Source organism: Peromyscus leucopus, chromosome 11 (genome assembly GCF_004664715.2).
Source record: "Peromyscus leucopus breed LL Stock chromosome 11, UCI_PerLeu_2.1, whole genome shotgun sequence".
In the NCBI taxonomy this organism is placed as follows: domain Eukaryota; kingdom Metazoa; phylum Chordata; class Mammalia; order Rodentia; family Cricetidae; genus Peromyscus; species Peromyscus leucopus.
Genome location: NC_051072.1, coordinates 11,089,907 through 11,113,429, shown reverse-complemented (window position 1 = coordinate 11,113,429; position 23,523 = coordinate 11,089,907). Strand labels below are relative to the sequence as shown.

The window sequence follows — 23,523 nt, the reverse complement described above, 5'->3', positions numbered from 1 at the left end:
AAGGAAGGGTTAAAGTTTTAAATGCAAAAATCTGCAATAACACTGAGCTTGCTTTGAGCTTCTGTTCTCTCAAATCCTATCGCTAAGGGAGATAAAATAATGAACAATACTTGACTAAACTGCTGGCAAAACTCTTATTGTTTGCACCACTCTTGGAAAAAGGCTCTTGGGACTAGCAGTGGGGTCCTTGCTATTGATTGGCTGGTTAAATAGGGGACTATTAGCTTCAGACAGGCTAGATTGATTACATAGCAGCAGCAGGAGCTAAGACTTAGAGCTGAGTGAGCATCAGGGAGAGAGAGAGAGAGAGAGAGAGAGAGAGAGAGAGAGAGAGAGAGAGAGAGAGAGAGAGAGAGAGAGAGAGAGAGAGAGAGAGAGAGAGAATCACTCTGTGGCTGCTGGTACCGGATAATCCTGCTTCCCAGCTGCCTCAGTCAACAACTTACTGAGCTGCTTTTTCTTTTACAAAAGGATGTCAGCTCTGAGAGCCAGCGAGAAATAACAGACTTCACCTTGGAACAGATCAACACACTCGTGCAGCATTAAAGCAGATTTGAAGAGAAAACAAAAATCAAGCCCTAACCCAGCCCTGCTTCTATCTACATTGCAGACAGAACAGTTCCATGCTCCAGGTAAGGAAATTATTATCAATTTTTTTTTCATGTGTTTCCTTTTAGACAGCCACGGTAAGATACATAGCAGCTAAGCTTGCTTTTAAAACTGAGTTTGCAGTAGAATATTAGAGTCGGAGTGCTGTAATGTGTTTAAATGAATGCATTTGCATGTTTATCCACAGGTACATTCACTTTTTAATGCAATCATCACATGATGTATTTATGTAGCACATTCTCCAATTATAGAAGATAATTAAGCCAAATCTATCCTAAAAATAGGAAGGTCATTTTAGTGCCGGTATAACAACACTTTCAAAAATATTGCTTTTTTTGTTAAATAACTTTGATAATAAAAACATATCAAGAAGTACCACTATTGCATGAACTGTGAGTTTTAATTTAATGCAGACATAGAAGCTACCCTTCAGTTATTCTTTGTGAAATCTGCCTTCTAAGTGCAGTTTTAACTTTTCAGAGTAAGCATGCTGTCTGGGTCCCCAAAATATGACATTAGACTACCCTTTTATTATGGCTGTGGATGTTGTGTTTGTTATTGAAGGGGTCCTGTGCTAAGAAAGGAAATTCGAGTCCGGACATGCTTAGGCATTCTAGAGTTCACTGCTGGACTGCTGCAGTCCTATCAATTAATATTTAAAGTGTCAGGGGCGGTATGTGCAGGCAAAGTGCCTGTGAACACATGTGGTCTTTCCAATATAAAATTCTCTTCTGGGAGCAGGGTTTTAGAAAATGATTTCTCAAGAAACTGATGGAATGGAACAGGAATAATGGCTGGAGCAATGCAGTACTGATGGAAATGACTGACCTTTGGGTGTGGGTCAAAATATTAACTGCAAAGGGAGAACATGGTCATGAAAGGGGTTTATTTCTTGCTTGTGGGAAGTAAAATGATTTGTGATATTAATGTGTTAGGGTATTTACTTTTGGGTCAATGAAGAGCTAATTTATCGTGAGAGTTTCTCTTTCATTTAGAGTGTGGTTCTCTGGGCTGCTCCTTTTATCAGAGAACATATTACTATGTGATAAGTGATCAAAACTTTTTAATGTGTTATTCCATCTTAAAAAATAATTATGGTGGGACACCTTGCACAACCTTGCTGCAGGGGGAGGGGCTTGGACTTGCCTCTACTGAATGTACCAGGCTCTGCTGATTCCCCATGGGAGGCCTTACCTTATGGGAGGAGGGGAAGTGGGGAGGGTTGCAGGGGTGGGGGGTGAAGGCTGGAGGTGCTGGAGGAGGGAAGAGAGGGGGATCTGTGGTTGGTGTATAAAATGAATAAAAAATTCCTTAATAAAAAATGAAAAAATTATTACAAGTTTGCCAAGCCTCTTGGGAGTGAATTAGCTGAAGTTAAGAATATAACTTACTTTGAACTGTTATATTGTGTTTTATTTCATCTTTAAAATTACTTAAAATGAAAAATCATATATGCAAAATATAGTCCTTCATTATATTACATTGTCTTTCAATTATAATTGCAGAGGCTTGGGTAGTTATATTGGTCAGGACAATACCATAAGAGAATAACAATAATGCGAATAGAAATTACAACAAATATGGCTTGACTAAAGTTACGTATCTGTATTGGTATGTTCTTATGGGGTATTGATTCTCTTGTTTTGAATTGAGTAACTTGAACGTATTTTTATGTTTATTTCTTCTGATTATTGTGAGTGAGATCCAATGACCAAATTGTGAAATGAAGGCACCCTAGCACATACTTTTATTGATGCACCAGCATTATCTTTAACGGAAACTCAGCACTTGTTTTAAATCTGGTATACCCATTACTGCATTCAACATTCTCTGTGAATTGTGCTCTCTGAGGACCATGTCAAAGTTGCCAGTAGTATTATTTAATTTTATGCAAATTATTGGATTTATCTTCTGAGAAGACATAATGTAGTGTCAACTAAATCATTTATTTGTTTTAACTATATTATATATGTTTATTTAAACTTAATTTGCTTACAACACTCTACAAATCTGTTTTATAGTACAGTTTTCTTATGCTACTTCTTTATAGGCTATGTTGCATTTTTTTAATAAAAGAGACTAATTCTCAGTTGCATTGTATGTTTTTATTAACTCATTATTTAAATTTCAGTATGAGTATATGTAAATTTTCATAGTGTTTTTCTATAAAAAAAAGAACACTCTTCTTTTAAAAACTTTTTGAAATAATGTCTTAACCCTGTACCTCTCACATCTAGACAGAGTCTTTCAGGGCTCTCAATTTTACTTTGATTCTTTTTTTATTCCTTATAAATGTGCAGTTTCTATTAGAATATTTAATCCCCTTTATCGTTAGCAGGAAGCATTCAATGATTGGAACCAGAGAGTTCTTTTTAAATCAGCACTGCAGTTTCCTGCTATATAATTGATATTCCCCCTGCATTCTGTATTATCTCTCTCTGCAAACAAGATCAGAGAAGACTAGTGTCCTGGGAGCAAGACACCTAAGGGTCATTCCAAGTCTGAAATCTACAGTTTACTTAATCAGTTCATCTTCGGTTTCTGTTCTTTCTTTGAATTTATAAAAGAGGTCAATGGGACCTTTCATTCACCTTCTCATTAACTCCCATAGTATCAGATGTCTCTCCTGATTACTTATTTTAACCACACTGAAAGAGAAAAATTAAGAAAGCATGTCCACTTAGGTTTCTGTAGCTCTCTGAACCATTAGGGGGCTCTTTCTCCCTATGTTATGCGCAGTGGAGTACAGCAAGGTGATACAGCATTCTTGCAGCATTTGCTCCTGTTTGAAAGGCATGAGGACTGCTTCAAGAGTTGTTCTAGTGCCACCCACAAAACAGACACTATGAAGATCTGTAAGAAATCTATTTTCAAAGGAAAATAAGCACACCCTATGCTTCTCATTCTTTGAATTTATTAATGCATATAAATATAATCTTAAATTGCTGAAATATTTAAAACATGAAGAGTTACTGAAATTCGAAGGCTACCTTTTAAGGGGACACCATTATAAAACAACCTAAAGAACTTATTTTTGCACTACTCTCAAATATCTGAGTCCAAGACAAGATCTCAGTGACTCTGCTTTTCAAGCAATTTACTCTCAAAAAGAACAAACAGAATCTCACTAAAGGAGAGGATTACTTATTTTCTAAAAAAAATTATAAGTACGGGAGAAGAGAAAATAAAATGATGGAATTAGTGTCAGTCTACATGTAATAAGTACCTTTTCGAATTCTTAAGCATTTTTTGATAACTGTGAACTCTTATAGACATAAATAAGTGGTTATATAATAGTTGATTATAGGACAAATGGGTCCCTTTTCTATCAATTTCAGACACAGTGCTTTTTAAGCTGAAGTGTAGACTTTCTTCCAGGAAGGAAACCTACTTACTCCTTCTCTGCTGCAGCAGAGATTATTGCTTATTGCAGAAAGTGTTTAGACATCCCAGAAACACGTGTGACAAGACACAAGCAGTCTGTTTGGTGGATAGATGCAGGCTTTATATCATTTAACTGGATATTTATATATATTGAAAGGAATAATACCAGAAGTACCTAACATAGCACAAGTCATCCCAAATCTATCCAGGTAGTATCAAAACAAAGCAGTAGTGGTAATATAAATTATCAGCACTGTTACGGGTGAGAATTCTGCTGCTGAAAATTCATTGTCAAGGGTATGAAGAATGTTTTAATAACTTTTCATTTCTTCTACAAGACATAGTTTGTTATATTAAAGAAGCATAAAGGAAAGCTGAGCAGTGATGGCATACACCTTAATTCCCAGCACTCAGGAGGTAGAGGCAAGTGGTTCTCTGTGAGTTCGAGGCCAGCCTGGTCTACAGAGGGAGTTCTAGGACAGCCAGGACTATTACACAGAAAAAAAAAACCTTGTCTCCAAAAACAAACAGACAGAAAAAGAAAACCCCAAAAAACAGAAGCTTAGGGTTCCAGATAACAGCTAAAATTAAATATAATCATTGAATAAGATTGCAAAATTTGCATTTAAATATATATGTAGGTCACCTTTTGCCCAGAAAAAGATTAATGTATTCGTGTTTTCTACCTAATAGTGAATAAGTGAAAATACTACTGAAATATACCATATCTTATATCACCCAGCAGGGAAATAAACCATTTTAAAAATGTTTGTTTGTGTAAATGTGTAATTGTTGTGTGTCAGAGGGGGTAGGTTGGCGTGTGTGTGTGTGTGTGTGTGTGTGTGTGTGTGTGTGTGTGTGTGTGTATGTATTTGGATACCTTTGAATGCAGTACATACACACATGGGTATGAGGTGTACCCTTCTCTGCATATCTGTGAATCCTGTGGAGTGGGTTAGCTGATGTGGTCTATCACTCTCCACTTGTTTAATGAGAGTTCAGTCTCTCTCACTGAACCTTGAGCTAGTCTAGTGGCCAGCAAGTACTAGTGATCATCTTAATTCTGACTGCCATTGCCAGATTTAGCTAAACAGGCTTGAAGAAATATATGTATTATTTAAATGGATATTAGGGATTTGAACTCAGGTTCACACCCTTGTGTGACATGTCTTTTTATCTTCCTAGTCATCCTGCTAGATTGAGAAAGCAAAGGTTTGGGTGACATTATAAAATAGAGCAATATCAGACTTCAAAAGAAAGTAAAGAGGCTCTGCCTAACCAGGTCCAGTGCATTGAACGGACACATGATACTACACGTGCAGAAATGTTTGTATATTTATCATTGCATGTTCAAAGAACTATGAAATGATACTTATGAAAGTATCTCTCAGTTTTGACATTTTTAAACATTTTTTTAAATTTATTTTACAACACCATTCAGTTCAACATAATAGCCACAGATTCCCCTGTTCTCCCCCCAGCCCACCCCCCATTCCCACCTCCTCCAGATCAAGGTCTCCCCCAAGGACCGGGGTCGACCTGGTAGACTCAGTCCAGGCAGTTCCAGTCCCCCCCCTCCCAGACCAAGCCAAGCGTCCCTGCATAAGTCCCAGGATTCAAACAGCCAACAAATGCAACAAGCCCAGGACCCGGCACCAACGCACAGCTGCCTCCCAAACAGATCAAGCCAAATGACTGTCTCACCCATTCAGGGGGCCTGATCCAGTTGGGGGCCCCTCAGCCTTTGGTTCATAGATCCTGTGCTTCCATTCATTTGGTTATTTGTCCCTGTGCTTTATCCAACCTTGGCTTCAACAATTCTCGCTCATATAAACCCTCTTCTTTCTCACTAATTAGACTCCCAGTGCTCCACCAGGGGCCCAGCCGTGGATGTCTGTATCCAGATTCCTCAGTCCTTGGATGGGGTTTATGGCACAACTATCAGGGTGTCTGGTCATCCCATCACCAGAGTAGGTCAGTTCCTGCCGTCTCTCGACCATTGCCAGCAGTCTTTTGCGGGGGTATCTTTGTAGATCTTCATGGGCCTCTCTAGCTCTCTGCTTCCTCCCCTTCTCATGTGGTCTTCATTTACCATGGTCTCCTATTCCTTGTTCTCCCTCTCTTTTCTTGATCCAGCTAGGATCTCCCACTCTCTTTCCCTCGACCGTCGCTCTTATGAATGAGTACTTTGTATGCTTGTACCATATTAGTACAGTCTTTGTGAGTACCAGAAGTGGATGTTAGATTTTTCTAGAACTGGATTTAGAGATGTGTGTGAACCACCAAGGGTGCACTGAGAATCAAACAAGTCCTCCGCATGAGCAGCTGGTGCTCTTACCCACTGGGCCATCTCTCCAGCTTGAGATTTGCTTTATGTCATCATATTTTATTTCAACACATTTTATTTCTATATTCAATTTTACCTCTCATCTTAGCACAATAATACATGTCTTTAGCATGATCTCTTTTTATTTTATATAAAAACTTGTTTGTCTATGACCTTAGATGTATACTAGAAGTTTCTCTGGCACATTGTTTTTCTGCTCATTGGAATTATTTCTTGAGTCACATAAGTTAATATTTGAACACTATTATTCATCAAACTTCAGTTATTATAAAATATGAATGAGGGGATTTTGGCATAGAGTTTCTAAGACTAATAGAAGATAATAAATGTAAACATAATATTCATTTTATGAATTATAATATGGTTGAGGTAGATTTAAGTGTTAGTAAATGGCTACCACATATTGTCAGTGCAAGTCATGGGACATAGGTACCAATTTTCACCTGTTTGTTGATAGAAAAAAAAATATTGAGATGTTCTAGAAATAAACAATAGTGTACAACAGGACTAGTTTAGGCATGCCACTTTTGTTTCAAAAATATGTTACATGCCATCTTTTCTAGGAATAGGCAAATTTTAGAGTGATTTTAGGTTTAGACAGAAATATGAGTAATCATTATTGTTTCCTTATGTTCTTTTATCCTCACTTTTCATTACTATCTATACTGCTTTTCTGTTTTGGACATCTTACCTCAGTGTGGCTTCTTAATTGTAATTGATAACTCAAAAATTTACCCTGAAGGTATCATCTGTACCATTGTTTTTATTTTTATTTATTATTTTTGTGTGTGTGGTTTTTCGAGACAGGGTTTCTCTGTGTAGCTTTGTGCCTTTCCTGGAACTCACTTGGTAGACCAGGCTGGCCTCGAACTCACAGAGATCCTCCTGGCTCTGCCTCCCGAGTGCTGGGATTAAAGGCGTGCGCCACCACCGCCCGGCTTGTACCATTGTTTTTAAACTTTTTAGTTTTTACTAAGCTCTACCCTTCACACTATGTGTTCTATAGATTTTATCCATTCGCAGTGACAGGTGATGGCCAAATTAGTGCACATTGCATACCTTTTACTGCCTTGTGCTGTCCTTTGCCTGGAATGTCTAAATTTACACAGTTTTTTCTACCCTTAGTATTTTGTTCATCAATTTCCCTTCAGTAGACTTTAAAAATGTTTTAATCATGTAAGATGGTATGGTGTTTTTTGAACGGTTTTAAAATAGAGTAATAAGAATTTTAAATTGTCTATATCTTTCTATTGTTGGCTAGCTTATTTCTTTTCATTGCTAAATAATATCCTACTAAATCGTTGAAGTGGTTTTTCATACATTCAGTGACAGTAATATTCCTTACTTGTTTCTAATTTTTGGCATCATCAATTAAAGTTGCGTGTGGGAGCCCGTTCTAGGGTTCCTCGTGGCTTTACCCAGCATGTCCGTATAGAGGATGATCAGGACCACAGGCCTGAGTGCAGGTGTCTGAGATGGTCTGCACTTGGCTGTGCTGGGGGAGGAGGTCTTTTGCTCCACCCCTTGGCGTCTCTATAAAAACCCTGGGCCAGAGACAGTCGGGGCCCATTGGAATAGGTTCCAGGCCCTCTCAAGGCCATCCTTTATTTTCTATCTGTTTATCTCTGCAAGATTCTCCGCTATAAATCCTTCTATCTAATATTTCCTGCTGCTCGCACTCAAGAAAACTCTGGGAAGCTGTGGGGTGGTGGGTAAATGCCCCACAGTTGCGTTAAGTTTTATGGACAGCATTTGTATGTACATAAATTTCAGCTACTTGAGGGAAGTCATAATGGTTATGATTACCTGTCTGTGTACTAATTAATTGCAGTTTTCTTCCCATAAGAAACTGTAAGTTTATATTCCTAAGTGTATTCAAATGTTGGGTTACCATTAGTAAATAATAAGAGTTATTGTTCTACACAGCCATAAGAATTTGGTGTTTTAGACTTTCATATTATTAAAAATTATTTCTTTAATGATTTGAGATCATAATGAAATGCCTATTTTCCCTTTCTCATTTTAAATCTTCCCATGTTCCTCTTTTTCCTTTCTTTCAAATGCATCACTTCCTGGCTGTTCATTGTGTCTTACTGCTTTCAACATATTCTTCTGATTGGTTATAGCAACTCATTAGTTGTTGTGAAAAATACAAAACAAAGTTTTACCTTCAGAAACATATCTATCACCAACTGACATTTTTGGACAAAATATTTTATGTTTGCTGAACAAGTGTGTGAATATGGCAGTTTAAAGCCAGGGGCTCTTCATGCTTCACCTTTATTTGTAATTTTTAATTAGAACCAAGAAGAGAATATTTAGACACAGGATTAAGTAGACCAACTTTTATTTGCGAAATATCATACTGGTAAAAAGAATTCTCTTGTTTTAAGATTGTAATATGAGTACAACAATTTCCATTCTCTTTACTCTCTCCAAACCTTCCCATAGACTCTGCCTTGCTCTCTTTCCAATCAATGGCACCTTTTTCTATTAATTGTTGTTATACACACAAATGTTTTTGTTCATACATATGTGTTCTAAATATGTAAATGTAGCCGACTCAGTCTGTATAGATCACTCTTGGGTATGTTTTTGGGACTGACTGGTTGATGTTGTATAACCAGTTGGTGGACTCTTCTCTAGGGAAGAGTACCTCTCACACTCTCACTGTTCCTTAGTTGCTCATAGTTCTTAGTGTAGGTCTAAGGGCTCATGAGTTTTCCATGTCCACTGTAGAATATCTAGTGCTGTCACACTTCAGCTCACATTTAGGCAATCATGTTGGTGTGATTTTAAAGGTGCTGCTTCTGACAGTCCCAGGAGATACAATCTCACAGCAAGCGCCTTGGTTCTCTGGCTGTTAAAATCTTTCTGCCCTCTCTTCTGCAATGGCCCCTGAGCCTTAGGTGCAGAACTTTTATTTCAGATATATTCACCCAGCCTGGGATAAACAACTCCACATCAGCATAGTCCTGATTTCTCATTATGGAATCTTCTGTTTGCAATAAAGGTTGACCAACACAGACATCTTGAGATTTTTATGCTTTGAAGCATGTAAAGCTTGCATCATAAAATAAACACTTATTATTAATCCATTATATATCCTTATATTCGGGTTATTTTGATATGGAAATCTGATCTGCTTTTAACTCTTCAGAGCATGATACATATCATGTATATTAACATCAGTTATATGGAAAATATTTTGAAAGTGAGCTTCTTAGTGAAAGAATGGGCAATCCTCTTGACACGGTTCAGGTTTCAAGTTTCCTTTCCTTTCCTTCCTTATCATCTCATTGGAGATAGGAAAATATTTGGTCTGTTAAATAATCCCATGTTCAAATCCTTACATGGATTTGTGGTACTTAGAAACTTGAAGTCATGTCACTTAACTTCTCTGTTTACTCATTGAAAATAATATACAAGTGTATCTATTATGACAGTAAGTTTAATGTGAATAGCTCCCTTAAAGATGAAAAGTACCATAGATTAGCACTAAGTCATTATTCAGTAAATACCATGTTTTCCCCAGAAATAAATATAGAAGTCTGTGGTGAATGCAAGCATTATAAAACAGAAATATTGAAAATATCTATTTAAGTGCTCACTATCTCTCTTCTCTCTCTCTAAATTGAAAGGATATTAATTATGGAACCAAATACTTGGATCCGTGTCCTCTTGTACTAGTTAAATTTTGAAAGCATCTTGAAGCAGTGAACACAAGGGGAAAAATGCATCTTGTCCTACTGTCTTTCTGTTCCTGTGTCTTTTTATATTAATATACACAAGTAGATTTATTAGTGCATTTATCCCAAGTTAATTGACTTATATTCTGAACTGCCCACTTAGACATTCATTAAATAATGTATGCTTGCTTTTAATATTCCTTTTTATAAGCTTAGTTGCTGGCTGGGATGTATACCCAGGGTATCATTTCCAACATCTAGCTGTAGAATTCTTCTTACTTAAATCGATATCATTTTAGCTTTCTGGCTAGAATCACAGAACCGGCAAATTCTTTGCCAAGGATCTTCTCTAACAAACTGTATCTAAAACCTACTGAGAGAAGAGCACTTTGAACTACAGCAGAAAAATTATCACTGAGAGTATTAATGATTTTCTGAAATAAAATTTCAAAGCCCAATTTTGAAACATATTTATAAGAAGGAGAAACTGAACTGTTCACTCAAATCCAGGATTGTTTCACAAATCAAGAAACATTGTACATAGGTGTAATGTATGATTTTGTTAGATTACTGCATATCTATCTCTGTATGACTCAGTGAGATGTTCCCAGAAGGAGCAGAAAGGAACAGTATAGTTTAGACAGAAGAACAGAAGTGTGGTCTGCGGATTAATGCTGGTGCTACAAAGAGATAACTACCAAAATTGAAATGATTTTCAGCATTGCTTAATTAGAACAGACTGCTTGAATATAATGTGTGAGTGTGTGTATGTGTGTGTGTGCGTGTGTGCATGCACGCGCGCGCGCATGTATGTATGGGATGTGTGTGTGTGTGTGTGTGTGTAATCTAAAAATCTTGAAAAAATATCTAAATAATGAGGTCCTTCTGTTTTTGAAGCTGTGTTAAAGCATGTCATTCTAAAATTTTAGGAAAGGTCATTTTTATAATTTAGAAGCACACTTCTTCATAATAAATTAATAATGAGAAATGATTTGGGAGAGTTATCTATAAGATTGATTGTGTTTATCGAAGTAAACTCATATAGGTGACTGACCTAAGTACAGAGAGACAGACCACAGCAAGAATCATGTTAACATTGACTGCCTCTCAATCGAATGTGTTTCATTTTTACTCAGGCATACTTAGGAGCAATTAATGACTGCCATATTTCATTCTTTGTGATTCTAGTAGCTATGAAGATGCATAAAATAGGACTAAGATTCTCCATCAACTCAACAAGATAAAAATTGTGTCAGTTTCCATCTATTGTCTTTTATATCCTTCCATGTTCTCTTCTGAGATTCTGGGTTTAGGTTCCTGAAAGAACATTTGGTCTCTTTTGGATTACTTTCTTTATAGTCTACCAAGAATATTATAGAGTTAAAAGTCAAGCCAAATAAATGGACACTCTTTTCCTTTGCTGTGGATTGATTTTGTTTATATTATTTTACAGTTTTCTTCACTTTATAGAGCTGTCCAATGCTGAGACCTTTTAATACAGTTCCTCATATTGTCTTGACCCTCAACCATAAACTTGCTTTTGTTGCTACATCATAACTGTAATTTTTCTATTGTTATGAACCAAAATATAAGTATCTCTGTTTTCTGATGGTTACATGACTCCTCTGAAAGGGTTATTCATGCCCAAAAAGGTTGCAATCCACAGGTTGAAAATCACTTCCTTGCAGAATCTCCCACAAAGGATTTGCTTCCCAAATTTATCTGGTTCTGACAATCTCAAGATTCATTTCTTGGTGAGCCAGAAAGGCATAACATCAGACTTGCTTTTTTCATGCCACAAATTCTCCTTCTTTCAGGTGTTTGCATCCTTTAAAGTAACTGTCAATGACAAAATGAAATATTTCAAAGATCTTTCAGAATATACGAGGATTTCAAGTCAGACAGGGTAAATTCCTACAATTGCCTTAAAGGCATTTATTATTACCTGAAAGACAGAAGAAAAAAATATGAGGGAAGTCTATGTTATTCTACCATTCCTGTGGTGGAGACCTGCTTCTTTGTTAACTTACTGATTATTTGCTGTATTTTCAGTCCACCAAGACATATATTAAAATTCCCAATGAAATAACCCTTTTGCTTTGTGAATTTTGACACAATAGTTATTAAAGAGTATTGAGTCTGGAAGTTGGTAACAGTAGAGTTGGGAAGTCAAGGAAATGGATAATTTATAATGTTCCAAGTTGTTTATATGATAATGCCCTTGCCCTTCAGCAGTGATGAGGTTTTTGTTTGTTTGTTTGTTTTGATAGTGTATAGTGTGTAGAATATATACATCAAGTAATGGAGTTTTCAACTAGTCAAGTAGCCAATCATGTCTACTGGTGGTGATAAAGGATTTTTGGAAGCATGGCTTTAGTAGCCCAGTTAGTTCTCCTTAACTATTTACTTGTAATGTTGATTCTGAGACTCCAAGGTGGATTGCTGATTTTCACTGTGTGTGAGAGCTTAGAGGTGAGCAAGAAAACAGGCCAAGAGAAACACACTGTAGTAGGTAGCCATTCCAGTCAGCAGGCTGGACTCCAAGCCCTCTCTGTGCCTCTGGAGGATGCCGCCACCGCCGCCACCCCTAAACTGACTTTCCCTAAACCTCTCTTGTCAACAGAAGTATCCCTTCTTCCTTGTCTGAGGAGACCAAGCTGACCTCACTTGTAGATAAAGTAGTTAATCACTTGTGGGACTTGGCTTGAAAGGTTTCCCATTTCCCTGTATATCTACCGTACTCTTCCCTATTTCCTGACCTCATTAATTATACCTAGAGCTCAACACACATTGTCAACATACCTAATCATATTTCATCTAAAAAAATGACATATCTTCTAAACCACATTCATGTTTGTTAATTGATATCCCTAAAAAGTCAGAAAGTGTGTTAGTATATCATAAAAGGACTAAATGGAGGTTGAGAAAATATAATATTGGATTTGACTAAATGTGGTTACATAAATCATATACCAGGGATGATAATTCAATAGGCTTTTTTGCATAGTAAAAAAAAATCTCTTTTGTTGATCAATGAAATATGTACAAATCTCACTTAGTATTCTTATATTTGGATAATGCCTTCTTAAGGAAATCAACCTTCACGATGTTTTTATGGCCTGATGTCTTTTCTTTTTTTAATTTACAAGCTCTTTATAAGAAAGTTTTAATAAACTTTAAAAAGTACCATAAAATACTATATATTGAAAATGCATTTAATAGATCTATTACTTAGCCTTATGGAACATCATATTATCAGATGTGTCATTGTATGATTGCATGACTAGTTAGGAACTTTGCCTCACTGTTGTTGTCCATCACTTAAACAGTAGAAGCCATGTAGCAAAGCCAATCACTCACCACATAAACAGTAATAGCAAAGTGCTCAGTAGGACCAGTTTTAGATGTAAGAGTGTTTGAATCTGCAATCACAGTTGTTCTATTACAATTTACAAAGGTCTTTGATTGGAAACCTTTAATTTCCACAATTAGGAATGATGTTCCCTAGGAAAATATGGGATGAATCAGTTAACCGGCATGGTTGAATCCTTTCAATATTTAGTGACCACACTGTGACAAGGGTCTTTCCTAAGTTTCTCTTCAAGCCACATGCTAGAGTGATGAAATGGAGTAGAAAATAACAATCTCGAACAATCAATAACAATCTTGAAAATTTATTTCCTGTGTATCAATTAATACTAATTTCTCATTACTCCAAATATTTGAACTTTCATATTTGGGCACTGTAGTAATTGAGTCATAAATGAATTTTAAGAGATATTCAAATCACACTAAATAGAGTTGTTTTGTTTACCTACCCTCTGGTTCCTTCCCTAATTTCTGAAAGCACTTAATGAACATTTAATTGCTTGGTGCTGTCACCCTCACATTTGATTTCTAAGTCTTAGAGTGAGCATGTTAAATGGGGGAAAAGCACAAGGATGCTTCTGGGAATTTCATATCCCCCCAAATTACAAATGAATATTGCATGCAAGAATTCAACAATTATTTTCAGAGGCAAGATGTTTTGAAAGCTGGGGGAAATTTTAAAGAAGTTAATTAATTGCCTTTTTCTTTGCTCAGTCTGCAAAGGGAATGCACAGGCCTTCATGTGTGAGTTGTCTCTGAAATAACTGACAAATATGCAGGGTTGATCAAGAGGAGAGTGGAAGTTCACCATGACTGTGTAAAGTTGAGAAAAATATCTCTAGTACAGAAGAGAATGAAGAGTGGCCCTCTATGAGTATTTTAGAACTATAATGTATGGAAAGGAAGGCAGACGAACATATTACCAAAGCATACTGCAAGTGTTACAGCTCTGAAGAGAAAGGTATCCTGCTGTCAGAAGTCAGGCTATAATTGTAAGTGGTATAGGTGTGGAGGGAAAGGTATCCTGGCTGTTGGAAGCCAGTCTATAACTATATCTGTGAAAAGAAAGGTATCCTGGCTGTCCGAAGTCAGTCTGTAACTATAGCTGTGTTCAGGTGGAAGATGGTTTCCCCACAGGCATGTAGCCATCTTGCTCCTCTCTGAGAGAGCCAAGAGAGCCTTTACAGCTCAGCTCCGCTCCACAGTGTTAAGGGCGTTTCCCCACAGAGAATGCATTGTTTCTCTGCTCTGGCAAAAGTTGTTGCTCCTCTGCTTCATTCTACTAAGAGGGAAATCTCCACAGAGATGTAGCAGTTTACTCGTTGTCTGGTGAAAGTTGTTGCTTCTCTGCCCTGCTTCACAAAAAAACTCATTCAAGGGTTTTATTGGGAGGGAGGACTAGAGAAGAGTGGCTGCATCAGACAAGATGGAAAAAAAAAATGCCCAACTGAACAGGTACAGGGCTTATATAGGGCTTCTTAGAGTCAGAGTTTTTACAGGGTGACCATTTTCAGGATGAGCATTGGTCAGATTTCAATCCTTGATCTTGAACAAATTCAGAGATTGGCTGGATTTTATCCTCAGTGGTTGGTTGGCTTTCATGCTGAACTGGTCAGGGCAGAGTGTATTTCTTTATTTCTTTTTTCAGTTCCAAAGTGTGTTTCTTTCACTGGCCCTTTTTAACCTTTTGGCTCTGTTTTCAGGACGACGGTGGTTTTCTTTCACTGGCTCTGGTTTCAGTGCCAAATTATGTTTTATTGGCTCTAGTTTCAGGGTCAGAGTGTGTTTCTTCTGCTCTGGTCTCAGAGCCAAAATGTGTTTCTTTCTCTGACCCTGGTTTCAGGGTCAAGATGTGTTTCTTTGGCTGGTCCTTTTCACTACACATACAATTCACTGTTCAAAGATTATGGAATATGTGTACAGTTAAATTTCAAACAGTTTTAATGATGACATACCATCTAATTTTCTATATTTTATAATGTGTGTTAAAATTGATAATTGATGCATATACTTTGCTTGGTCATTTTTAGTAATGGAGGATATGATCGGCTATACTTTGAACATTACCTCTAGAATTTTTTATTCAAATGTTTGCCTGAAGATTAGAATAGAATTAGATTAATAGCAAGAATTGGTTAAGCTTTTTTGGGATTACTACTATACTGGATCAATTTTGAAAAAAAAAAAATGAGCTGCCTAAGGCAATAGCGCTCCCTTATCAGATGTTTATGCATGTGAAATATAGTGCAGCAACCAGTTGCTTGGGTTAAACTTATGAATAATAACCTTAAATATATCAGCAAATAATTTTCAAGCCTAGGGGATACTACTTGAAACCATTTATCACAGTGAACAGTTCTTTAATTCAATTTTATTATGTATTTATTTAACATTGAAACAAACAGTAGCAGAACACATCAACAATTAAATGTAAACATCAAGATGATTTGCTAGACCGAGTCATGTGTGTGTGGAGGGAATAAAAGGAGGGGCTAGAATGTCATATAAATTTAAGCAGATTAGTTCAATGTGCTCATCCCATGTGGAAATCTGTTTGTGTAGCTAGTTTCCAGGCTAACCTGTAAGTTGCAGGGTCTATTTCTTTTTAAATAATACCTTTATATATGAAGTCTCACACATTTAGCATTGGAAAATACTTCCTGTCAACACCAATGGCGTGTCTTGTACAACGTACTGTCTCCTATTTTTTAACTGTATGATATTTAGTACAGAGAGTGCAACTTCTTAATGTTGTCAATAACTTCATAAAAGAACTACAGAATATGTGGAATATTTTATTGAGCATGGAATATTACAGGCTATTGTTATTGTTTTTGAATACCCTCTAAACTTGATGTAAAACCCTATTGCTGAATGTGGCACATACTTGAGACATGAAGAAATATGAAGCTAGTTCTGATCTGGAAACTTAATCCCTTTTTCGCTAGTAGTTACAGTGCTTGAAAGTTCTGTGTGCACTAATAAGGGAGAAAAGGAATTAGTAATCTTCTACATCTGTGAACAATGAAAAGTACAACAATTGTTAACCTTGTAGAACATGCCTGCTAGGGCAACATTGTTATGAATGCTATAGGAGTAAATTAATCGTTTTCCTATGGGATTTTCAGCCCATTTCACAAAATGGAACCTATGTCTGACAGCATTAACTGAGACAAAAAGCCATGAATGCCTAGGCCATAGGATCCATGGTATAATCTTAACTGATTATTTTGCAAAATTAAATTAATATTAAACTGTCTCTTTAGTTTATCTTTGTACCCATATATAAATGTATCTCTATATGCTCATCAGAGAAAAGTCTTTTTAGAGTTGATGATAATTAATATAGAGATGCATGATCAATCAATGTACAGAGAATGAGTGACTGTAGAGTATCGAACACATACATCACAACCCCTTCTTCCAGTGTGGAGTCATCATTTGAGAAGAGTGGATGGGCATATTTTAAGAGCCAGTGCACAATGTCAGAGAAACAGTGATTGCTGGACATACAGGACCAAGAGCAAATAAACTTGTTGCAAGTGTGATTGCATGTAGAAGATCCACACAGTATTATACCAGCAAAAACCCTAGCGAGGATGAGAGGGAAGCTTTGAAGTCTCAGCCTTAGCTGAGAACTAATTTGAAACTAATTTCAGACAGAAGAATCGGGTTTCTTCAGTGACATGGGCATGACAAGGTTACCCATACTGCAATAGATGCTCATATACCAGAGCACATCAAGAATCACTAAGTGAACTCTGTGTGTTTAAAAAATAGAGGAAATTGAAAGATTAATGTAGTAGGCAGAATAGGAAGAAATAGGGGGATAGAAGAGGGATTTGATCAAGACACCATACGAATGTGTGAACTTCTTAAACACTAAGAATTTGTTTTGAAAGAAAAAGTGGATAATGTTTGATTTTTGACAAAGTAAACAGTTCTGTTATTCCACAATCCTAAGTATGATTTTTTTTAACATTATTATGAGAGAATACATTTCATTTACTAAATTGCTTAGATATCTATTCTAAAGTACTGAGTGCAGGAGAAGCATTTTTGTGTGTATGTTGGTATTAACATGAAGTCTTTGGGAAAAACAAGCAAATAAAGGCTAATGGTGATGTGTTTATGTGGCAATTTGACAACAGCAGATGGTACTTGATAGTTTTCATTGACTACTTGGCATACCTAAGAATCACCTGGGAAGATGGAGTCTTACTTGAGTGATTGATCAGATCAGACATGTATCTGTAGATTATGTTCATTGATTCCTGATATGGGTTTGACTGGCAGCACACTGTGGGCAGCTCTAGTCGTAGATGTGCTGTGGATATCGCTCTATATAAATAAAACACTGATTGGCCAGTGAACAGGCAGGAAGTATAGGCGGGACAAGGAAGAGAGGAGAATTGAGGAAGGAGGGAGAAAAGAGAGACCGCCTGGAGCCGCCGCCAGGACAAGGAAGATGTAAAGTACAGGTAAGCCACGAGTCACGTGGCAAAGTAAAGATTAATAGAAATGGGTTAAATATAAGAGTAAGAGCTAGACAATGATAGGCCTGAGCTAATGGCCAAGCAGTTTAAATAATGTAAGAGTCTGTGTGTTTATTTTATAAGTGGGCTCCGGGACTGGCGGGACTTGGCAGCGGGAGCTGGAGAAAAATTCTCCAGCTACATAGATGTTGGCTAAATAAGAAATGTAGATGAGCAAGACAGTAAGTTTTCTATATCTGTTACTACTTAAACTTCTATCCTGATTTCCATCAATATTGTACTTGGCCTTTTTTGTTATCTAATTGGGTTTTAATATGTCTTTTTACATGTTGTATGAAAACCTTTTTCACTTGTGTCCTTGGCAAGTTATTTTTTCCAAAATCAACTGGAGCTCTTACAATGCATAAAAATAATTTTAACCATCCTGGCTACTAAATAAATATTAGATAATCATCTCTAACCAAAAAAAAAAAAAAAACTTATTTCTTTACAATTGTCATATGTCTGGAGTAAACAGGACAAAAGGAGCTCTAAGTAGAAGAGGTATGGAATGTCAGTGCTATCAAAACATATGAGGGTGATTTCGCCTTCCTAGTAGGACGATGTGCAAACAACAGAATAGTATTTAAGGAAGCAGTCGAGACCTGGTTAAAAAAAATGGATGCACTCTGAGGCTTAGAAGATGGCTCATTGGGTTAAAGAACTTGACATAAAAACATGTGAGTTTAAGTCCCCAGAACCTCTTCAGAACTGGATGCCTGGAGTTACAGTTTGAAGTACATTGTTCCAGCAGAGAGAGAGAAGGCAGTGAGAAAGCAGTACACAGAAGTCTGTGGGCTATAAAGTCTGGCATACCTGATAGAAAAGCCCAGACCCTATCTTTAATTATGTGCATGGTAAGAATTAGCACCTGAGGTTGTCTTCTGAACTCCACATTCCAGCTGTGTTATGTGAAGCTCACGGTTGGGTAGATGAACACACACACACATGGTGGGGGAGGGGGGTAAAGAAAAAGACGTGAAAGAGAAAGAAAACATGAAATGAGTTCAGACTAGTTCCCTCTCTCTGCTCTTTGCATACTTGCTTGCTAAAAGGACCTTAGCAGGGGGACTTCTTATGGCTTCTGGTTCCCTGAGGAGCTGTAAGCTGAAAAAGCCATTGTTCATGATATGCCAAGTCTCAGGTGACATAGAGAATTTGGGACATGGCCTCTGACAAGGCTACTTGGTCAATTGGCTCATTATCCTGAGATGTCTCTCCCAGTTTGCCCTGCTACTGAATTTCCTTTGATGTTTAGTAGATACTGGTTTAGTTTTGTTGTTGTGATGTTTAGGCATGTAATTTCTCAGCTATATCTATGGTTACTCTTTGAGAATAGTTTCTTGGTTTCTCAAAATTTATTAGGCTTGAGATTTCATTGTCACAGAACAAAGCATTGAAAATTAATTGTGAGTGTGACTATCAGATCCACATATGTAGAGTGAACAGTGTATTCTCTGTGATTTTCTAGAAGTTACAAAGTCCTGGAATACATGTTATTTTAGGGCAAGTCACTTTCAAAACTATGTCTCTGAGGAAGTTCAGAAATCTGTGACAGCATGGGGGCCTGATGGCTGAGAAGTGCTGATGCAGTCCTGGAATTTTCTGTGGCGACTTCTCACCTGCACTTAGCAGCTGTTTATGACTTGCTTCACTGGAGCATGTGATGCTGCACCAAGCCACAGGTCAATAAAGCCATTTGCAATGATCAACCCTCTGAGAGAGGTGATGAATCAACCGAAACTCCTTGAGGCTGTAGGAAAATTTTGCACTTTAGGTAGTTACATATAATCAAGTGAATCAGCAGCCTGCACATCTCCCTAATTAATTTTACTACCTTTGGGGAGGCATGAAAACAAGCTTCTCAGGGTTTTTTCCCCTTCAGTAGGGATGTGAGTGGTTAGACATCAAATTATACAGACAACCTTTAAACCCTGGCCTTTTAAGTACTTACACAGTACTTTCTCGATTTTTACCTTATTAAGGCTTTTTTTTTTTTTTTTTTTTTTTTTTTTTTTTTGTTGTTGTGAAGACAGATTTTCTTTATTAAGATTCAGGTAGCTGTGCCCCAGGATGTTGGATACTACCCTAGACACAGGGCTTGTCTTCTAGGGTTGTTGAAGGAGTTTCATTTTTTCTTGAATCCAAGCTAGAAAGCTTGAGATTCTGGTGAATACCCGAGGAGGTTTTCCAGTACAATAGTGATAACTGACAATGCCCTGGGCTACATTGTGACACACAAAGGGTCCCCCTGAATCTCCCCCAGCAGTAGCCTTCTTCTCCTTGGGATTTCCCACACAGATCTGGATGGAGTCCTTGTAGTTTTTGGACATTGCTTGGCATGTCTGACTTTTTTGAACTTCTAGGTTTACTTCCTGAAGTGTGTTAGACAGGCTACAATTGGCCAGGGTTCCCCAGCCTGCCACTGTGCACACTTGCCCAGGTTTCACCCAGTCCTGGCTCTTCGGAAGGGCAATGGTCTTCACAACACCATTGAGTTTAGCTTTGTGTTTCAACTTCAGGAGCATGATGTCATTGACCCGTGTTTTACTGTTATAGCTCTTGTGAGGGATGGCTTTATGAACGGAGATGAGTTGTGTGTTTTCCTGTTTCTTGATATTGTGAGCACCCAAGGTTACAGTTATATTCCTTCCATTACAGTGAGCGGCGGTCATGACGATGTCTTCTCTCACCAGGAAACCACCACATCGCTTCCGTTCTGATTGACTATCATAAAAATTTATGAATGCCATGTAGGGCCGGGAGTGGGGTTTGGACTCTGTACCCCAAAAGATTTCTCCTCCTTCAGTGCTGACTGGAAGGACAGCCACCAGGAGAAGCAGGAGCAGGAACATCTTCTTCAGGGGTCTGACCAGTTCTCAATTGTCACCTGTTTGTGCCTCACAACTTTTTTTTTTATTTTTTTATTTTTTTTATTTTAAGTAAATTTATTTTACAACATCATTTAGTTCAACATAATAGCCACAGATTCCCCTGTTCTCCCACTCTCGCCCCCTCCCCCTCCCATTAAGGCTTTTGTTAATTATAAGTTTTCGTATTCTTCTTGTTTCTCAGCAGTATTTTCTATTAGTTTTAAATAAAATTATTTTGCCGTAATTCTAAAATGAGATTTTAATTCTTTAGTAAAAGCATAACAATTATTTTTGGAATGCATACTTTATGTCATGAGATATGCATTTTGTATGATATATTTAGTTTAATACTCATAATAATAAACCATAATTAATATTGTGTGTTTCATCATATTCATTTAATAATAATGCTCAGAAATATTTCACTATAGAGGGTTCATAGAGGTGTGGCATTCAAAAGTCAAGTACAAATGTTTCATACTACAAGCAAAGGTATATAATCACTTCCTTACAAACCAATAATAATTATGTTTATTTAGATAGTATTTTCATAAAATAAACATTTATCTGCTTGAACTTAAAATTTTAAATTCTTTTTTTATTAAGAAATTTTTTATTCATTTTACATACAGGCCACATATCCCCCTCTCATCCCTTCCCTCTCCTTTAAACTAATACTACATAATATTCCACAATTATCCAATGAAAATATGAATAAAATGACTAGTTATACTCCTATATCATTCATAAGATGATTAAAACACAAAACATGACATTTTTATCCCAGGCAGTATGTTACTACAGTAACAGCTAACACCAGTGCCTCACGTAATCTTATATCTATTCCAAGTACTGGTGTTTTCACCATGCTGTTTGATAGATAATAGATCACAGGCTCCCAAGTAAATATCTAATTTGGAGGAAGAAAATATAATCAGAATTGTATAGTATTTTCCCTTGAACATTTTATAGCATGTTTTATATTTAATTTACCTAACATCGTATTGGTGATATTAGAAAGTTAAAACTTTTGATTATTCATCTACGTGGCCCTTAAACAATGTTTAGGTTTCATATGAAGTCTAATGAGTCAATAGGTGTTTGTTGTTCGTTTGTTTTTCTGTGCCTACTTTACTAAAGTACTGTTATGGGTGTTTTGTAAAGTTATCATGATAGAGGAAACAGAACCTTGCCACATGCAACTGTCAATCACAGGTCATAATCTAATGGGTATTTAAGACAGTAACATGGTGGAAACAGTGAATGGCACATTTCAAATGATGCAATTCATAGAATTAATGGATTCTTAGGCTGTGTTTGGTCCCATATGCTCTGACTAATGAAATTATCTAGGATGTATGAAAAAGGAAAGGACAACTGAGACATCTGCTCTCTATTGAACTTGATTAATTCAAAATCATCTCACCTTTTAAATTGCCATGCAAAAGGAGATACAAGTCAATAGCATGACTTTTATAGATTCCTGGAAAATTGTCAGGTCCATGTGACAGCTTTCTGAGTTTGTTGATTGCTTTCATGTCTTCTAAATTAAAAAAAAAATATTAGACACTGGAACTAACCTTTACCATTGTAAGGTCAGAAATGTCCTGAATTCAGAATATAAAACTGTTTTAGCAGAGTGAGCTTCCAGTGAGCTGGAGGTAGGTCTGCTCCTTCCTGTGAGGCCCACCCAGAGCCTCTGTAACTTTCCTCTTTGGCATCGCCAATTAGGTGCACTCTTCCTACTCCTAATATCTACCCAGCTCCTGAGGGAGTCACACTCCTGGAGCCTCCAGCTAGATCCTAGACTCATCTGAGAGTCCTACTACCTGGATAGTAGCATGAAGGAAAGAAGCCCAAGAGGAGCGAGGTGGGACTTCCTGCCCTATTTACTTATTTTCAATAAAATGAAAGAAGGAAACTTCTTAAATTTATAGAAAGAGATTCATAACCAGGTGCAAAAGGCCTACAGTAAACCAAATAAACAGAAGTATAAGAGCTTGTAGCATGATCTTGACCCCAGTTGTTTCCATAATCCCTCTGCCCTCTCTTTGACTGGACTCCCTTAGCTTGGCCTGGTACTTGGCTGTGGATCTCTACATCTGCTTCCATCAGGAACTGGAGGAAGACTCTGTGATAGCAGTTAGTATAGTCACCAATCTGATTACAGGGGAAGGCCAGTTAAAACACCCTCTCTACTACTGCAAAGTGTCTTAGCTAGGGTCACCCTTGTGGATTTATGGGAATTTCCCTAGCAAAGATCATGATGGGGAAACTCAGAGAGACAGATGACCCGACTTGTGGGAGCACAGGGACACTAGACTGACAGCTGGGGGCCCTGCATGGGACTGGACTAGGACCTCTACATGTGGGTGACAGGCAGTTTTGCAGCCTTGTCTGTTTGTGGGACCACTGGCAGTGGGGCCAGGATCTATACCTGGTGAATGAGCTGGCTTTTTGAAGCCCATTCTATATGGTGGGATGCCTTGCTCAGCCTTGATGTGGGAATGGGGGGGGGTGTTGGTCCTGCCTTAACTGAACATGCAGGGCCTTGTTGACTCCCCATGGTAGGCCTTGCCCTTTCTGAGGAGCAGATAGGGTTGGAGTGGGGGAGATAGATGTGGAGTAGGAGGTGGAGAGGGAAATGGAACTGTGGTTGGAAGTGTGGTTGTAAAATTAATAAACAAAATAAATTTTAAAAGTTTGTAGCAACATTG

The 23,523-nt window shown here is 37.4% G+C and overlaps 2 protein-coding genes across 3 annotated transcripts in view; one reads left to right on the top strand and one right to left on the bottom strand.

Moving 5' to 3' along the window:
* Positions 1-362: 362 nt before the first annotated feature.
* The window catches only part of Cdh18 (cadherin 18), an 886,990-nt gene continuing 863,829 nt past the window's right edge, over positions 363-23,523 (top strand). For both annotated transcript variants that reach the window (XM_028868182.2, XM_028868181.2), the window contains exon 1: positions 363-632. The gene's annotated coding sequence lies outside the window, so the exon portion shown is untranslated. The remainder of the gene's footprint in view (positions 633-23,523) is intronic.
* LOC114692456 (granzyme-like protein 2) lies at positions 19,963-20,838 on the bottom strand. The gene has a single exon (XM_028868190.2). It carries the CDS (start codon positions 20,786-20,788, stop codon positions 20,042-20,044), a length of 747 nt encoding a protein of 248 aa, XP_028724023.1. The 5' UTR covers positions 20,789-20,838; the 3' UTR covers positions 19,963-20,041.

What these genes read in the sequence shown, in the direction of transcription:
- LOC114692456 (XM_028868190.2), bottom strand. Translation starts at nt 20,788, where the DNA reads ATGTTCCTGCTCCTGCTTCTCCTGGTGGCTGTCCTTCCAGTCAGCACT.